General features: G+C 46.7%; 1 protein-coding gene across 2 annotated transcripts in view; it reads left to right on the forward strand.

The window, feature by feature from the left end:
* Positions 1-15219, forward strand: part of FA2H (fatty acid 2-hydroxylase) — a 718995-nt gene extending 703776 nt beyond the window's left edge. Inside the window, exons 7-8 of one of the 2 annotated variants that reach the window (XR_013603655.1) lie at positions 9086-11733; positions 11769-15219. Coding sequence is in view for 1 of the 2 variants with exons in the window: in XM_078669850.1 (XP_078525976.1) it covers positions 9086-9159 (74 nt within the window). In the remaining variant the exon portion in view is untranslated. Of the gene's footprint in view, positions 1-9085 lie in introns of both variants that reach the window. The other variant, XM_078669850.1, reaches the window with a different exon arrangement.
* Positions 15220-15565: the final 346 nt, after the last annotated feature.

Below are 15565 nucleotides of genomic sequence, written 5' to 3' on the forward strand. Positions count from 1 at the left end.
TTTGAAAGGACATATAACATCGCATTATGGATCATAACATTCCGCAGTGAACACAAATGTGAACAAAAACTACCTTCTCAGCGGAGTATGACAGCAACTAGTACCCAGCGAGTGTATTCAGGTACAACCGTGGTGTCTGCAATTGCTAAGCACCACAAGTCAGTGTGAAGGTGCGTGTGGCACAGGCAGTAGAAAAGGCGCTCGCACTGACGCCATGCATAAACGCCTACCCCACCCCCTCCGGCACTATGGAATTGATGGACTGGGCGTGCGAGTCCTGGGTAATTTTCGCAATATACGTGCGGTACGGCCCCCAAAAGTCAATTGGGCAGGAGGCAACTGGGACCAGTGTGGAGAATTCTTCACTGTTGACATTGCAGTGGGCCATGCTACGAAGCCAGGCCTGAGAGCTTGGTGTGCGCCTAGAGCCCCAAAGCAGCGCAATCTCTCGCTTAGCCAATAAAAAGCCAATGGCCGCCAATTTACGTGTAGCGCGTGGGAAGTTTACGACATACCCCAATAAAGCTATCTCACGGGTGGGCGTAAGCTCCAAGTCTAGTATATCCCCCAAAAGACGATGAACCTGAACCCAGTAGTCGTGAAGCAGGGGGCAGGTCCAAGAAAGGAGGGAAAAATCTGCATATGGGCCTTTGCATTTAGGGCAGCAGTGTGGCCTATTAGGGTCAATTTTGTGGGCTAGTGCCGGGGTATGATCCAGCCATCTCAAAAACTTAAAGTGAATTAGCTTGTGTCAATCAATCAATCAATCATAACACTTGTATAGCGCACTACTCACCCGGAAGGGTCTCAAGGCGCTTGGGGGAAAGGGTCCGCTACTGCTCGAACAGCCAGGTCTTGAGCTGTCTCCTGAAGGCGAGATGGTCCTGGGTCAGCCGAAGGTGGATGGGGAGGGAGTTCTATGTCTTGGCCGCCAGGTAGGAGAAGGATCTGCCTCCGGCGGTGGCTCTTCGGATGCGTGGTACGGCGGCGAGGGCGAGGCTAGTAGACCGTAGCTGCCGGGTGGGCGTGTAGAAGGTCAGGCGGTCGTTGAGGTACTTGGGGCCCAGGTCGTGGAGAGACTTGTGTGCGTGGGTGAGGAGCCGGAACGTGATCCTCTTGTTGACGGGGAGCCATTGCAGGTCTCTCAGGTGGCCGGAGATGTGACTGCGTCGAGGATGTCCAGGATGAGTCGGCATTCTGGATGCGTTGGAGTCTTTTCTGTAGCTTGGCTGTGGTTCCGGAGTAGAGGGTGTTTCCGTAGTCCAGTCGGCTGGTGACGAGTGCCTGGGTGACCGTCTTCCTGGTTTCGGTCGGGATCCATCGGAAGATCTTGCAAAGCATGCGTAGGGTGTGAAAGCATGATGAGGAGACGGCGTTGACTTGTCTGGTCATTGAGAGTGAGGAGTCCAGGATGAAGCCCAGGTTGCGTTCGTGGTCTGTTGGCTTGGGAGTGGTGCCCAGGGCGGGGGGCCACCAGGAGTCGTCCCAGGCGGAGGGCGATGGTCCCAGGATGAGGTCTTCCGTCTTGTCTGAGTTCAGTTTCAGTCGGCTGTTCTTCATCCACTCGGCGACGTCTTTCATCCCTTCGTGTAGGCTGGTTCTGGCGGTGTCGGGGTCTCTGGTGAGGGAGAGGATCAGCTGGGTGTCGTCGGCGTAGGAGATGATGTTGAGGTTGTGTTGGCGTGCGATGGCTGCAAGAGGTCTCATGTAGACGTTGAAGAGGGTGGGGCTGAGTGATGATCCTTGCGGTACGCCGCAGATGACTTCGGTGGCCTCCAATCGAAACGGGGGGGAGGCAGACTCTCTGTGTTTTTCCGGTGAGGAATGAGATGATCCACTCCAGTGCCTTCTCTTGGATGCCGATGTTGCTGAGGCGTTGAACTAGGGTGCTGTGGCAGACAGTGTCGAACGCTGCAGAGAGGTCCAGGAGGAAGAGTGCCGCTGTTTCCCCGTTGTCAAGCAGGGCTCGGATGTCGTCGGTGGCTGCGATGAGGGCGGTCTCGGTGCTGTGGTTGGCTCTGAAACCGGACTGCGAGGGGTCGAGGGATCCGTTCGTCTCGAGGAAGGCGGCAAGCTGTCTGTTGACGATCTTCTCGATGACTTTAGCAGGAAAAGGGAGGAGCGAGATGGGGCAGTGGGGTCCTCTGTTAGTTTCTTCAGTAGGGCGCTGAGCTCGGCATGCTTCCAGCTCTCCGGGAAGGTGGCGGTGTTGAAGGAGGTGTTGATGAATTTCCGGAGTTGGGGTGCGATGGTGGAGTCGGCCTTGTTGAAGACGTGGTGGGGGCAGGGGTCGGTTGGATATCCGGAGTGGATGGTGTTCATCATGCGGGCTGTGTCTTCGGTGGTCACCGTGGTCCAGGTGCCGAGGGTGGTGGTGGGGGGCGTTGGTTCGACGGTTGGGTGTATGGATGATGCACCGAAGCTGTTGTGGATGTCGGCGATCTTGCGGTGGAAGAACGAGGCGAGGGAGTCGCAGAGATCTTGTGACGGAGTGATGTCGTTGTTGCCGGTGCTGGGGTTGGACAACTCCTTGACGATGCTGAAGAGTTCCTTGCTGTCGTGGGCATTGTTGTCCAGTCATTCCTTCAGTGATTTCTTCTTGGTGGTGCGGATAAACTGGTGGTGCTTGCGGGTGGCGCGTTTGAGGGCGGTCATGTTGTCAGTGGTCTGGTCGAGGAGCCAGGCTTTCTCGAGGGCGCGGCAGGTCTTCTTGGAGTCCTTGAGTTCGTTGGTGAACCAGGATGCCTTCTTGCTTCTGGGTCTGCTGGGAGGGTTCTTTAGTGGTGCGAGGTCGTCGGCGCAGGCGGCCAGTCACTGCGTGAAGTTGCGGGCTGCTTCGTTGGGGTCCGTTGTGCTGGCGGGTGGGTTCTGGCTGAGGGAGGTGGTGAGCTGGTCGGCGGTGATCTTGCTCCAGCTTCTATGGGGAACCTTTTGCGGGTGGTGGTGGGTCGTGGTTCTTCTGAAGCTGAAGTGGACGCAGCTGTGGTCGGTCCAGTGGAGTCCGGTGGAGTGGCTGAAGGTGATGTGCTTGCTGGATGAGAAGACGGGATCAAGCGTGTGGCCGGCGTAGTGGGTGGGGGTGTTGACCAGTTGCTTGAGTCCGAGGTTGGCGAGGTTGTCCAGCAGGGCGGCGGTGTTGTGGTCCTTGTTGTTCTCCAGGTGGAAGTTGAGGTCCCCATGGAGGATGTAGTCGGCGGAGGGGAGGGCGTGCGGGCTGATGAAGTCCGTGATGTCTTCGCTGAATTGTGTGCGTGGTCCCGGGGGTCTGTAGACGAGGGTGCCACTGAGGGTCGTCTTTGGGTCGGTGTGAATCTGGAAGTGGAGGTGCTCGGCGGCGGCGAAGGTGTCGTTGGAGTCGGTCGTGATGCGAATGGTGTTCCTGTGGACGATGGCGATGCCTCCTCCGGTCTGGTTGACGCGGTCCCTCCTGATGATCTTGTACCCGTCCGGGATGGCGATGGCGATGTCGGGGGCTGAGGAGACGTTCATCCAGGTTTCCGTGAGGAAGGCGACGTCTGGTGATGTTGCGTTGAGGAGGTTCCAGAGTTCCACGGCGTGTCTGTGGACGGAGCGGGTGTTGAGCAGGATGCACTTGAGGTGGTTGCTGCTAGTGCTTGGCTTGGCGGGTGCGGTGCAGGTTCGGAGGCAGGTGAACTTGCAGGCCTTGCAGGTGAAAGGTCCGTGGATGCGTCTCGGGGTGGCCCGGCAGCAGGCGGGGTTCCGGCTGGCATTGAGTGCGTTGAGGGCGGCGGCGTCGTAGGTCTGTCGGGTCATCTTGCATCGGCGGGGGCCAGGGGTCCTGGCACTGGGCGCGGTCCAGGCGCGGACGGGTGCAGACGGGCTTGCCTTTGGCGCGCCTTCGGCGCACAATCGGCGCACCCGCTGCGCATCAACGCTGTGCGTGCGTGTGGGAGGCATAAGTAAGGAGCCGGGAGGGAGGAGCAGCTGTGTGGCGGGAGCGGGGTGGCGAATGGGCAGGAGGGGGGCGTGGCCGCCGGGAGTCAGCGGCGGGAAAGTGGCGGCCCAGCGGCGGCTGGGGCGTCCTAGGCAGCAGCGAGGCAAAAGCGGCAAAAAAGCGAGGCAGGAGTCGGCGGGAGCAGCGGTGAGTGGGGGCGACCTCGCCTGGAAGTAGGCTCAGCGGTCGCGTCTGCTATTAATGGATACCTCCCTGGTAGCCACACAGCACCCCGCCCACTGATCGTCAGTGATTGAGTTCCCAAGGTTTTTTTCCCATGCGGCACGCACTGCTGTGTCTGAGGAGGGAAGCGAGGCCAGGCATAACTTGTATAATTTAGAGACAACATGCGCTCCAGTCTGACTCTGTATAATGAACGTGAGAATCGCCATGTCGTCGGGGGGAAGTGGAAACGTGCGGAATGCGGCACGAAGCATAGATCGGAGCCTAGTCAGTATGAAAGAGTCCATAAATGATCGATCCGCAAAGCGCTGATCTTCCGTCACGGAGAACACATGTCCGTCTGGGAACAGGTCCCCGACCGTGTGAATCTGATATTTGGCTAATGTACGCTGGACCACAGACTCGCCAGTGATTGGGAGCCAGTGGGCATTAGGCAGCGGAAGAGCAGAGGAATATAATACCTCAATCTGTAGTAACCTACGCAGTTACATATGAGGGACACTTAACCTAGTATCAGGTGTTTCTACTGTGATATAATCATTGAAGTCTGCTGTCACCAGAAATTCCATCAGGTTCTGGTGAACTATTGTTACTTCTGCCGCACTGTCTAGGATCGTCAGGGCCCTTTCCCCGTTCAATAGTCGAGTCCTCAGAATTCTGGGCATGCCTGATCTTTAGACCTGCAACCTTCTTCTTTTTGAACTGTGGCTTTTGCTTTGGTTTTTCTTCTTTTTTAGAAGTGTAATCTTGAGCGTGCTGCTTGTCTTTGGACTTTGTTCGCTCTTCTTGTCTGTCTGACCGTCCTTCCCTCTCCGAGTTTTTCGATGAACCCTGAAAGGAACGAGAGGAACATGTAACAGTATCCTGATACCTGCCAGGTTTCCTAATGTTCTCCCCATTCCTAAGGTTATACCTCTTTTCGAGGGTTCCTGTGGAGGAGATCTACCTCTGGATTGAGATCGGTTTCCTTTAAAGTTTTTTCATTTTTTTATTGTACCACTTCTTCTTAGTTGAAGCAGGTATCTGCTTGGAAGTGTCCTTTTCAGGACTGCTCATCAGTTGTGGTTTTAAAGCTTTCCCAACCAAACTGTCTTTGCCTAATTCTGCATATGCAGTTTCAATTATTTTCGGTAATTCATGTTCCTGTTCTAAAGGACTGAACTCCCTTATGCGTTGGCAAATAGCCTCTGAAGCTGCTTCCCCTTTAATATTAGCTAATATTATAGCTGATACCTGGGCATAGTTACCTAGTAACTACATTCCTAAGTTTAGAGCAGGCTCTGCTCCATACTCGTTTTGTATTTGTCTCAATACGTCTGGTACTGCTGCTAAAGACGGGATACCATGAGTTCTGGTATAAATAGCAGCAAAGACTGTACCCCAAGTGGTACAATCCTTTATTTATGGTGTTATACCCTTGGGCAAGCTGCCATTTTACCCCTCACCACATGTAATGTTTGTGGTGTGATTTTAGTTGCTGTACTCTGAGTTTGAGTTCCATTTATTGTAACCATTGTTGGTTGGACTGTAAGTGTCCTCATGATGAATTGCGTCAAGTTTCTATAGATTTGATCAATTATTTGTGTTTTGTGAGTAAGTCTCCTGGTGGCATTGTTTCAATATCAGGATGTGGTGTGTAGGCCACTAATATTGGCCATGTTGCCCCTTCTCTACCGAGCGGGACGAGTCCCACTCTTCTTATGGGGAGGTTGGGGCGCCTTTAAACTAGTATAAGTGTTCCTGTTACGTGAGCGGAACCTCAATCTCCTCAAAAGGACAATAATCCGCTGGTGCAATTCCTTCTGTGGAGGAGTGAAATATTTTTGTTCTTGCATTTGCTGCTGGGAATGTAACCCATGAATAAAATACCTCTGTTCTGTATGATTCGTGTGCCTCAATCACGAAAGCTACTATGCCACTCCTGGCCGTTACACCATGCACAAGCAGTTTCAGGGTGACCGTATTTTGAAAATGTTCTGCAATCGAAAATGCATGTGCATTTTCTTCTTCATCTCAGAGGTGCAACCTATGCACAACTCCTCCCGTGTTATCCACGTCTTCAGTCATTTTTTAGAGGAAGAAGTTTTTCAAGGAAACTAAGATAAGGCGTTTTTGCACAATTTTAGGAACACTGTGTCCTTCAAGCTTGATTAACCAACAGCCAATAAATAGGATTTGTTTCGCCTACTCAGCTGTGGCGGAGTTTGTGCCCACCCACTCCAGACATCTCTGGTATTTTGTGAGTAGGGGTTTCTGAGAATAGCACGACTGAACTACTCAGATTCTACTGTTAAATAAGTAACCAACCAATGTTGGTGGCGCCTTGTCATGTAGTTCCTATATAACCTATACAGGATCTGCACATTTGGATAACATAAACTGTGGGTTTGGTGGCAGACTGATTCCGTGCACCCCCACGGGTATGTTAGCTTGTCCGTATAAGCTAGCTTGCAGTGCCACTAGAATCTCCTCTTATTGGGGAGAGAATAGTTCTTGGCAACCTCACAACATGACAACCCTGATCCCTCAGAATTGTGGAAACAATATACTACCTTTTGCTCAGTAACTCGTGCTCACTGAGTTTGTCTCAGAGAGATACAGAAAATAAACAGGCTGGGCATTTTCAATAAGAGTTTATTGAACAGTTGTTATTCTAGTGTAGAATAGATGAGCTGCAACAACTATTCGACAGTAGCAGAGATATATGATTAGAGGTACTACGAAAGTAAAGGGATGTTAAAGTTCTACCATCTTACAGTAATCATGAATAAATACAAGTACATAAAACACATGATAAAAAGTGCGTACTCCGACAATGCCTCCCGAATTAGATGTACCTAGCATCTGTGTAGGTGTTATGCCAATAATCCCTCTAAGATCTAGTCAACCCCATTACATGAGAATGAGAGAATATGGGACCCCTTCCAGGTCTCAAGTTGGACACCCCGCAAGGGATGTTAGACCACTGCGAGCTGGAGTGTCTACATGCAGGTACCTCAGCATCTCTGGTCAGTGTGTCAGCCGGGAAGTCGGTCTCCTCTGTCCCTCTAAGCAAGATGTGATGTATATATACCCATATGTCTCCCCAGGGATACTACCTTGCTGTGTTACTGTGTCTGCCTAAAGGTTGACTCCAGCCTGAACTTTATACAGAGATATTATACAGGAGATGTTAGTCCTGCTGTGCTTCCAAGAAGCCTCATGCATAATGTATGAGCTTCGAACTAGGGAAAAACTCAGGTTCTGAATGCAGTGTTGTATCTAGGTAAAAAAGTCAGTCCCTAAGAACTGTTATGTATGTAATGTAGGGAAAAATATAGGTGAAAAGTTGCAAGTTACCTGCGCCTATATGGGGTACCTATATGGAATATAACAAGCTATCTAAATGTAAATAATATTATACTTTTAAAAATCATAAAAATATTCTACAAATTCACTCCAACATAATTAATAGCCTTAACTTAGCTAAGTTGCATTTTAAACATCAGGTGCACAATCATAGTGCATGGGTCTCTAAATCACATTAACCCCTTCCAGGCTGATGACGAGCTCAGCTCGTCATGAGCGTAACCTGCCGTGCGCTCATGACGAGCTGAGCTCGTCATGTAACGCGGTATTTTAAAAATGACCGCGCACAGCGGGAAAAGCCGCTGCAGCGATGCGGTTAAAGAACAAATAAATTGATCTTTGCAATGTGATATTATCTTGGACGAGGTAAGGACTGATACTGGAGGGTATTTTTCAATTGACATTTCAGATATACATTCCCCAGGTCAGAGAGAAGAGCATTTTCAAGATTTGTTTCTAATCACAAAAGACTCTTGGGGCCAGTTTTAGAATTTGGCAGTTAGGGTACTCTGTCACAAACGTGGTGGTGGGGCCATCCGCAACCAGAGGTTACTGTCTGACTCCCCCTGCATCTCCTTTCAGACTCTTCTGCTGATCCCGCCCTAAACCCCTAATTGTATTGACCCCTGATCTCACCACCAACATTAATCTGTGCCTTTCTTATTATGTCCAACCTCACACACCTCTCCAGACAACATTCAAAGTATACATTTCCATGAATTATGAACATCCAATTAAGAGTGGGACCTTGGGCCTCCTGCTGAACTCAGCCTCTTCTGCTCTTGAGACCCTTCTTTCGCCCTAACCTCATTATGTAAAAGCATCAGTACCTCAATATAGTCCCTATTCCAAATCTTCCCCACAGTCTCCAATATCAAGTGACCACACATAGTTTTGATAACTCCTTATTAGGCAACCTTAGACCCTATTTCCCCTTTCACTACCTCTTTTTTACATTATAATCCTTCACACCCCCAACCCCAGATCCACCTTCAATAGTCCCTTGCTTTCCAGTACTATTCCTTGAAACCTGGGTGAATTATTCAGTCACGGGAGAAAGATCAAGCTACTCAGTTTCCTTTTATACGTTTTTTTGCTGAAACCACCTTTTACATGAAAGCTTGTCGACGTTTCTTGGCACTGTGGAATATTACACGATTACTCCTCGTAGGGGTCAGATTCTCAGTGGGACTGTTTCAGCTATGTTATCAAAATTAAGCTCATAGCTTCCAGTGGTTTATAGGTCTTGGAAGATAAAATAACTTTTGAGTACTAATTACCTCTGCCAAACAAGGTCATTTTAGGGCACTGTATATACCTCCTATTTCTGATCCTTATTTGTCTGTTGTTTGTCTAATGGTGATTCTGTTAACTCATCCTTCACTCATGAAAATGTAATTTCAGGTTTTTCACATGAACCAGAAAATAATTATTTCAAGTGTTGGCAATATGAAGGAATCTAAGAACTAAAGCGCTTTTACAAATGTCAGGGAGAGAGGAGAGACTTAAGGGAAATGCTTAGATGTTTATAGAAAATGTAAAGGAATGAACATTAGTCAAGTAATTCTGTTTTCTTTCTCCCACCTCCTTTGTCTCCAGGTTTTGGGATCACCAGCACTCTATGGGACCGCCCCTTCAATACATTAATCCCAGAGGACACTGAGAAGAAGTAATAATCTTTCCCTGGATCTCATTGGCCCTGGGCCCTAGCCACGTAATCCACTGGACCAAAACAGAAGCCCCTTTGGAGAGACCATCTTTAATGCACAACTCTCTACATTCGTGGATGGAGCTCTGACCGAGCAGAAAACAAAATTAGAATTCTAACTGAGTACTGGGACAGTTAATGAAGAGCAGAACTTAAAGTGAAAACATAAAAAGGAATTCCCTGACGCCAGCGATTCGTCACAACTTTGCTTTAGAATTTAGATCCGGCTGTATCCACATCACCACCATTGAATGGACTTTGGACTTCAGGACTAATAAATTGTGGGCGGTTTTTTAACATTGTTTCTCAAGTGATGCGTGATTGGTTGTTGCCAACCAATGACTGAAACACAGCATTGGCCTCTCTGATGGGACTGTGCATACTAGCTGGCCAGATCACCAGTTTTTGATTTTTTGGGGCACCCGAAGGCACTATGATTTGACAAAGGAATACGGCTCATTTACATAAACAAAATCAGTGCGCATTCTGTGATTTAACAAAACACAGCCATTATCCAGCAAGCATTGCAGTTTAAGAGCATACACATACTTTTTCTAAAATTGAGTGAAACAGAAAAGTGGGTAGGACAGGACACAATGCATTCTGGTACATAATTGTAATGGAAGTACCCACTACCCTCATTATCAGTTTATAGCGATGGTAGGCACACATCTTCCTTTGCCAGACTATTTCACCAGATTTAAAGGTGAAGGTGGTGAACCAGTGAGTCCCAAAACCTCATCAAATTTCCAAAGGCCCCATTGGACTGTGTAGTCTAATACTCACTAGTACCCTAACATGCTTTCTCAAGAATAAATGCTGATTCTTCACAAATTCCTGAAAGTTCGTATTTCAAACTAGCATGAACACAAATAAACACAGATAGCATGCAACGTATCTTCATACATTTAATTTAGTGGTCTCGATGTGATTTAACAACGCTGGAGACAAAGACGTTGCCGGGTAGCTTGTTCTAAAACCAGGAACGTTTTACCCTTTCTGCCAAGGTGATTTTCATTTAGATTTTTCAGTTTGGAAACATCTTGGGAATGGCAGAGCTGAAATAAAAAAAATGGACACATGCATTGTTATCTCATACTTGGGATGGCTTCCATGTGCAATGATGCTAGCCGCCAGATGTCTCTAATAGTCATCCTATGCCAAGGATGCCCATCACAAGCCAAGGGTAGACACTGTGTTCCCGGGGCAGCCACCGTTATACCTGCGCTGGCAATGACTACGCCTAGGATGACCTTCACAAGGCAAAGGTTGGCACTGTGTTCCTGAGGCAACCACCATTATCCCTGTCCTGGCCTGAGATGTAAAAAAAAAATGCCAAAGAAGGCCATACATCGGATGCCAACACTATGCCAAAACTAACATTATGCCAAAGATTGCCACTGATAGGACAGGGATAGCAACCACTATGCCTGAGAGGACCATCTTCATGCCAGGGATGGGTATTGTAATGCCAATGATGCCAACAATATTCCAAGGATGGCTACCTCATGCCAGTTTTGGGCACCATAATGCCGTGGTTGCCCACAGTGTGCCAGTGATGGCCACTATCTGTCAAGGGAACTATTATACCAAGGATGGCCAACCTTATATCATGGATAACCACCATTGTCTCTGAGATGGGCACCTCTACTGCTTCAGTTGTCACCATCGTGCCAAAAAGGCCCTCAGAATGCCAAGGCTGCAAGTACTATGCAGTGATCACCATTTTGCCAGTGTCAGCCATTAATATGCCAGGACGTGTACCATATGCTAGAAATGGCTACCATGTTACAGGGCCACAATTTAGTCAGACATATATTGTAAGGTGGAAGAGGTGGCCACCGTGCCAAGAATGGTAATGTAATGCCAAGGACGTCCACGATTTGCTAAGGATGTTCACCTTATGCTCGGGTTCTCATTATGCAAGTGATAGGCGCACGTAGTCTTGGTTGACAACTGAAATGCTGGGAGCAACTTCCACAGAACAGAGGATGCTTTCCCCGATCACCCACAGCCATTAATGTGCTGTTTACACTCAAACACGTTAACAGGTCTATTTTAATCACAGGTTTACAATACGGCCACAGATATTCAATTGTGCCTAAAGTCAATGTTTGCTTGTTTTAACTAACATAACTTGCCACAAATGATTCATGTGCTGTTAGATTTTCCCTTTTCTGTTAAAAATGTTTTGTCCGATGTCAGTATACATATATAATTCGCTTCTGCCTGCCATGGAAGAAACAAGTGCCCGCAAACTGAAAACTAACTAGTTTGGGCATCTCAAGAGCTTCTTCCACCGAAACAAAATTTGGTGAGAAATTGCCCGTGTGTGTGCAGTTTGTGAGGTTATTCAAGGACCTTATTTTGCCGGGGAGAACCTCACAAAGGGGTATTACTAATATTTCACGCAATGCAATGCTGCAAGAGAACTTGGTGGCTGCGTTGTGTGAAAGGGCGACAGCAGAAATAAGCCACATCTACTAAGATTTGGTGCATTTCTTATGCCTTCCAGGGCTGGCACACTTGTGGCAGCCTAGTGCTAACGCAGGCACCCTTGTGTCATGGTGCAAGGGTGCCTGCATTGTAAGCAAGATTGTTTTTGTGCACGAAGGGGAAATAAATAAGTTTCTCCTTGTTATGCCTCAGCTATGGAGGTGCAGCATTTTGGTGCAATGCCAGGTTTCCTGACTTTAGTAAATCTGCGATTCTGTCAAAAAACACTGGTGGATGCGTGTGAACACCCACACTCCACCCATTGAACACCTCCCTGCCGCAAAGTAATGCAAGGCAGTGCATACAATATGCGCTGCCTTGTGTTACTTCGGATTCACTAAACAACAGAGCCACACAAGGTGGCTTTGCATGGCTTAGTAAATACCATTTAAGGGCTTGGGTTGCCTTCGATGACTTGCATCAACCAAGAGCAACACAAGTCCTTAGTAAATATGCCCCAAATTGTACAAACAATGAATTATACCATTCTCAGAATGATCTGTGAAGTGAATTTGGGCATTTCTTTGTAGCCCAATTTTGCTGCACATATGAATTAAAATAATGGGTAATTTCAGCTGGTATGCATTTTGAAAATTTGATTTGCCCACCCCACCTGCAGGACTTTAATAAATTGAACACTGTGTCCACTTTAAGCACAGTGTAACTTATATTCCACTTTGGCCCAAAAATATGTGTGTTACAGTCGTCTCATTGCGAGAGAGGAAGAATGGCCGTTTAAGTATCTTCAATGTCACCTGATTTTCATCAAATGATCATTGTCAAATAGGATTACCAAATGCTCATTACAGACGAGTTGGTGATCTCTTCTAAGCCCTGTTTACAGCCACTTTTTCATGAATTAGTAATGATTGCAAATATTCTGAATAGGTATAAAGTAAAATAAAAGTAATAATTCTGATACTCCACCCTCACTCAGGATCTCGCTCTCCTAGCGCTGTGATATCCAGTTCGGATGAATGTTGCGCTTATAAATAAATAAATATATAAATAAATAGTACCAGTTATTATAAATACAGCATGATAACGTATAAGCACTTCCTATTTCACTAATATGTAAAAAGGAAAAAAAAAATGCAACGTTACAAGATCGCAGTTGCCCTGCAAAACATGCATATAATTAGCCCAAAATGACGTATTTCTTTAGGTTGTAAATGTACCAGAATGCACTGAGAGGCAGGCATTTTAAATTTAAAAGGCTGCTTGTCACATATCTGTGTTGGAAATTATATGAACTACTTTCTAACAACTCACACCCACTGTCAGGGTCAGGAACGGTTTGTGTGTAAATGCCTTAAGCATGTTGGCTGGAATCATCTATGTAGGTTCAGTGTTGCAGGAAATTAGCCTTGATCTTTTCAGGCAGCATCTGTACTATGCAGTTCCTGGCATGGCTTGCTCACTAATGCATACAGCTAACTTGGATTTAATGCTCACTAGTTGTGACAAGGTGGTTTGCACCTCACAAGCCATCCGCTTGCAGGGCTGTGGTCACAATGCACAGTGGGTGATAGTAGCATAGAAACATAAGCATATCCAACATCCAAGAGCAACTTTGCAGTTTTCTTTGCAACTTTGAGGTGTTTTTTGAGCAACAGTTAGTTCAGCCAGTGTTTCCCGCAGATCTTCCAACATTCCATGTCTTGTGCCACAATGGTTGCCTCTCGGCCAACAATATATGCTTGTTTCTTGAGATTTCTATTTTTAAGGGTGGAGACCATGTGGATTAAAATATTCTAATGATGGAATCTGGACAACTTGATCATAAGCCATTGTGAATAATGACAGTATAAGCAGTGGATGGACCACCAAGCCTAGGATTTGCTATGGTCCTATGAAGGCTGCTTTTTAATGTGCCCGGGTTTGTACCTTACTCTAACCTGGCCACTTGTCAATTTGTAGAATACAGCATGACCAGTGTTATGGTAGGTCTGATTTAGAACTGGCTTTCCATGGAGCAAGCAATAATCATTGAATGCTGTCAAAAGGATGCCATTGGTTGGCGATTTTGTCACCGGTGGGAGATTTTACCACTGATTCTCCTGGGCAAATTGTAGTGAGGACTGCATTATTTGTGTAATTGCGGGCATTGAGTGGAACAAGGAAGCAGGGCCCGGTACTGTGAAGTTGTGTTCCCTTTCCCGGGATCCTGCTGTGGCCATGTACAACGGTCCATGAAACCCGTGCATGTGGCCAGTGCGTGAAGCTGGGGGCCTCTTTAGGAGGATTGTATCAACATGAGCCAGGAGAGCGGAACTACTTTTGTCAAGTGAATCTGGATACAATGTTGTCTTCATTTTGGGCCATATGTATCATAGTTCCGTTTTGCGAATTCCAAATAGCGAATTTTAAGGAATCGCTATTTGGAATTTGCAAAACGGTATGTATATACAAAATCGCTTTTTAATAGCGATTCCTTACCATTCCTAATTTGCGATTAGCAAATTGCTAATCGCAAATTACCCATTCATTTCTATGGGCCAGGAGGCCCATAGGAATGAAGGGGCAATTTGCGATTAGCAATTTGCTAATCGCAAATTAGGAATTTTTTCAAGGGTGCAGGGGTGTCTCAAGAACACCCTGCTGCACCCCTGAAAATGACATTTGGGGGCATATGGCGCACATACATGCCCTAAGGGCATGTATGGGCGTCATATGGCACCTTTGGTTTTTTGGAAAAAAGCTTTTTGAAAAGAATTCGCAACTTACCACCAACTAGAAGTTGGTGGTAATTTGCGAATCCTTACTGGCATTTTTTGAATATTTTTTGTTTGATACATTGCATTTAGGGAATCGCAAAATTTGCGATTCCTTAAGTGGAATCGCAAAATAAAGAATAGCAAATTTTGCTATTCCTTATTTTGCATCAAACATGTTTGATACATACCATTTATCACATTAGCATTCGCAAAGGCTGAAATTCGCAGAATTTCGGCCTTTGCGAATGCTAATTAGCTTGATACATATGGCCCTTAGTGCATGGTTTATGGGGAAAGTTGAGTGGATGAACTTGAATGATGCTTACATATATTGTTACCAATGCAGTGCAATGACTGCGGTCGAGGGGTCGCTAAAATGCATTCCTTTTACACAACATTGTATTTAAATCTTGAAAATCTATTCCACCACCAAGGAAATTGAGGAGACAGGACACGAGTAATGACAAGTTCCCGAGGTGGCTGACATGACCTAACCCCGTTTACAACCTAATGACAATTGGTTCCAACTTTTGGTTCGAGTAAACAGATATTTCTATGATGCATGGGCAAAACGCTGCAGATTTAAAACAGTGCACACCATATGAAGTGGTTAGGAGTGTACTGTAAATGCTTCACATCCAGATTCTAAAAACTCCCACCTCTGAAGGCTTTGTAATGTAAATAAAAATTATTTATTATGGTTTCAAAGCTCTTTTCTCATCGTCAGACTGAAAGGTATAAGTAATGTACCTTGGCATCCTTGTCAAACAATGTGAAAACAATTATGAATAAAACTGTATAATTTAAATGTGCTCCTTGTTTGAGATGTGTTTTTGAGTTATAGACCCTGGTTATGAGTGAGGCGGATCGATATCCGGGGGAAAATCTGGCCAGTAAAATAGCAGAAGTCTGGGCTGCAAGTGCATCCTGCATCCATTCCCTGGTGTCCTACAAATTCATGGAGCATTGGATGCCTTCAGCCTCTCCTCCCCCAAGTCATTGCAGTATTGCTTTCACATTTGTGGGCTTGGATGTTGCATTGTGTGTGAAGAAGTAGTCCCTGTCCAAGGTCTAGCTATGGAGGGGTTACTCGTGTCATATAGCTACTGTTATATCTGAATACTGTGTTAGGTTAGCATAAGCTCATTGAATGTTTAA

The sequence above is a fragment of the Lissotriton helveticus genome, chromosome 12 (genome assembly GCF_964261635.1).
Source record: "Lissotriton helveticus chromosome 12, aLisHel1.1, whole genome shotgun sequence".
NCBI classification, from domain to species: domain Eukaryota; kingdom Metazoa; phylum Chordata; class Amphibia; order Caudata; family Salamandridae; genus Lissotriton; species Lissotriton helveticus.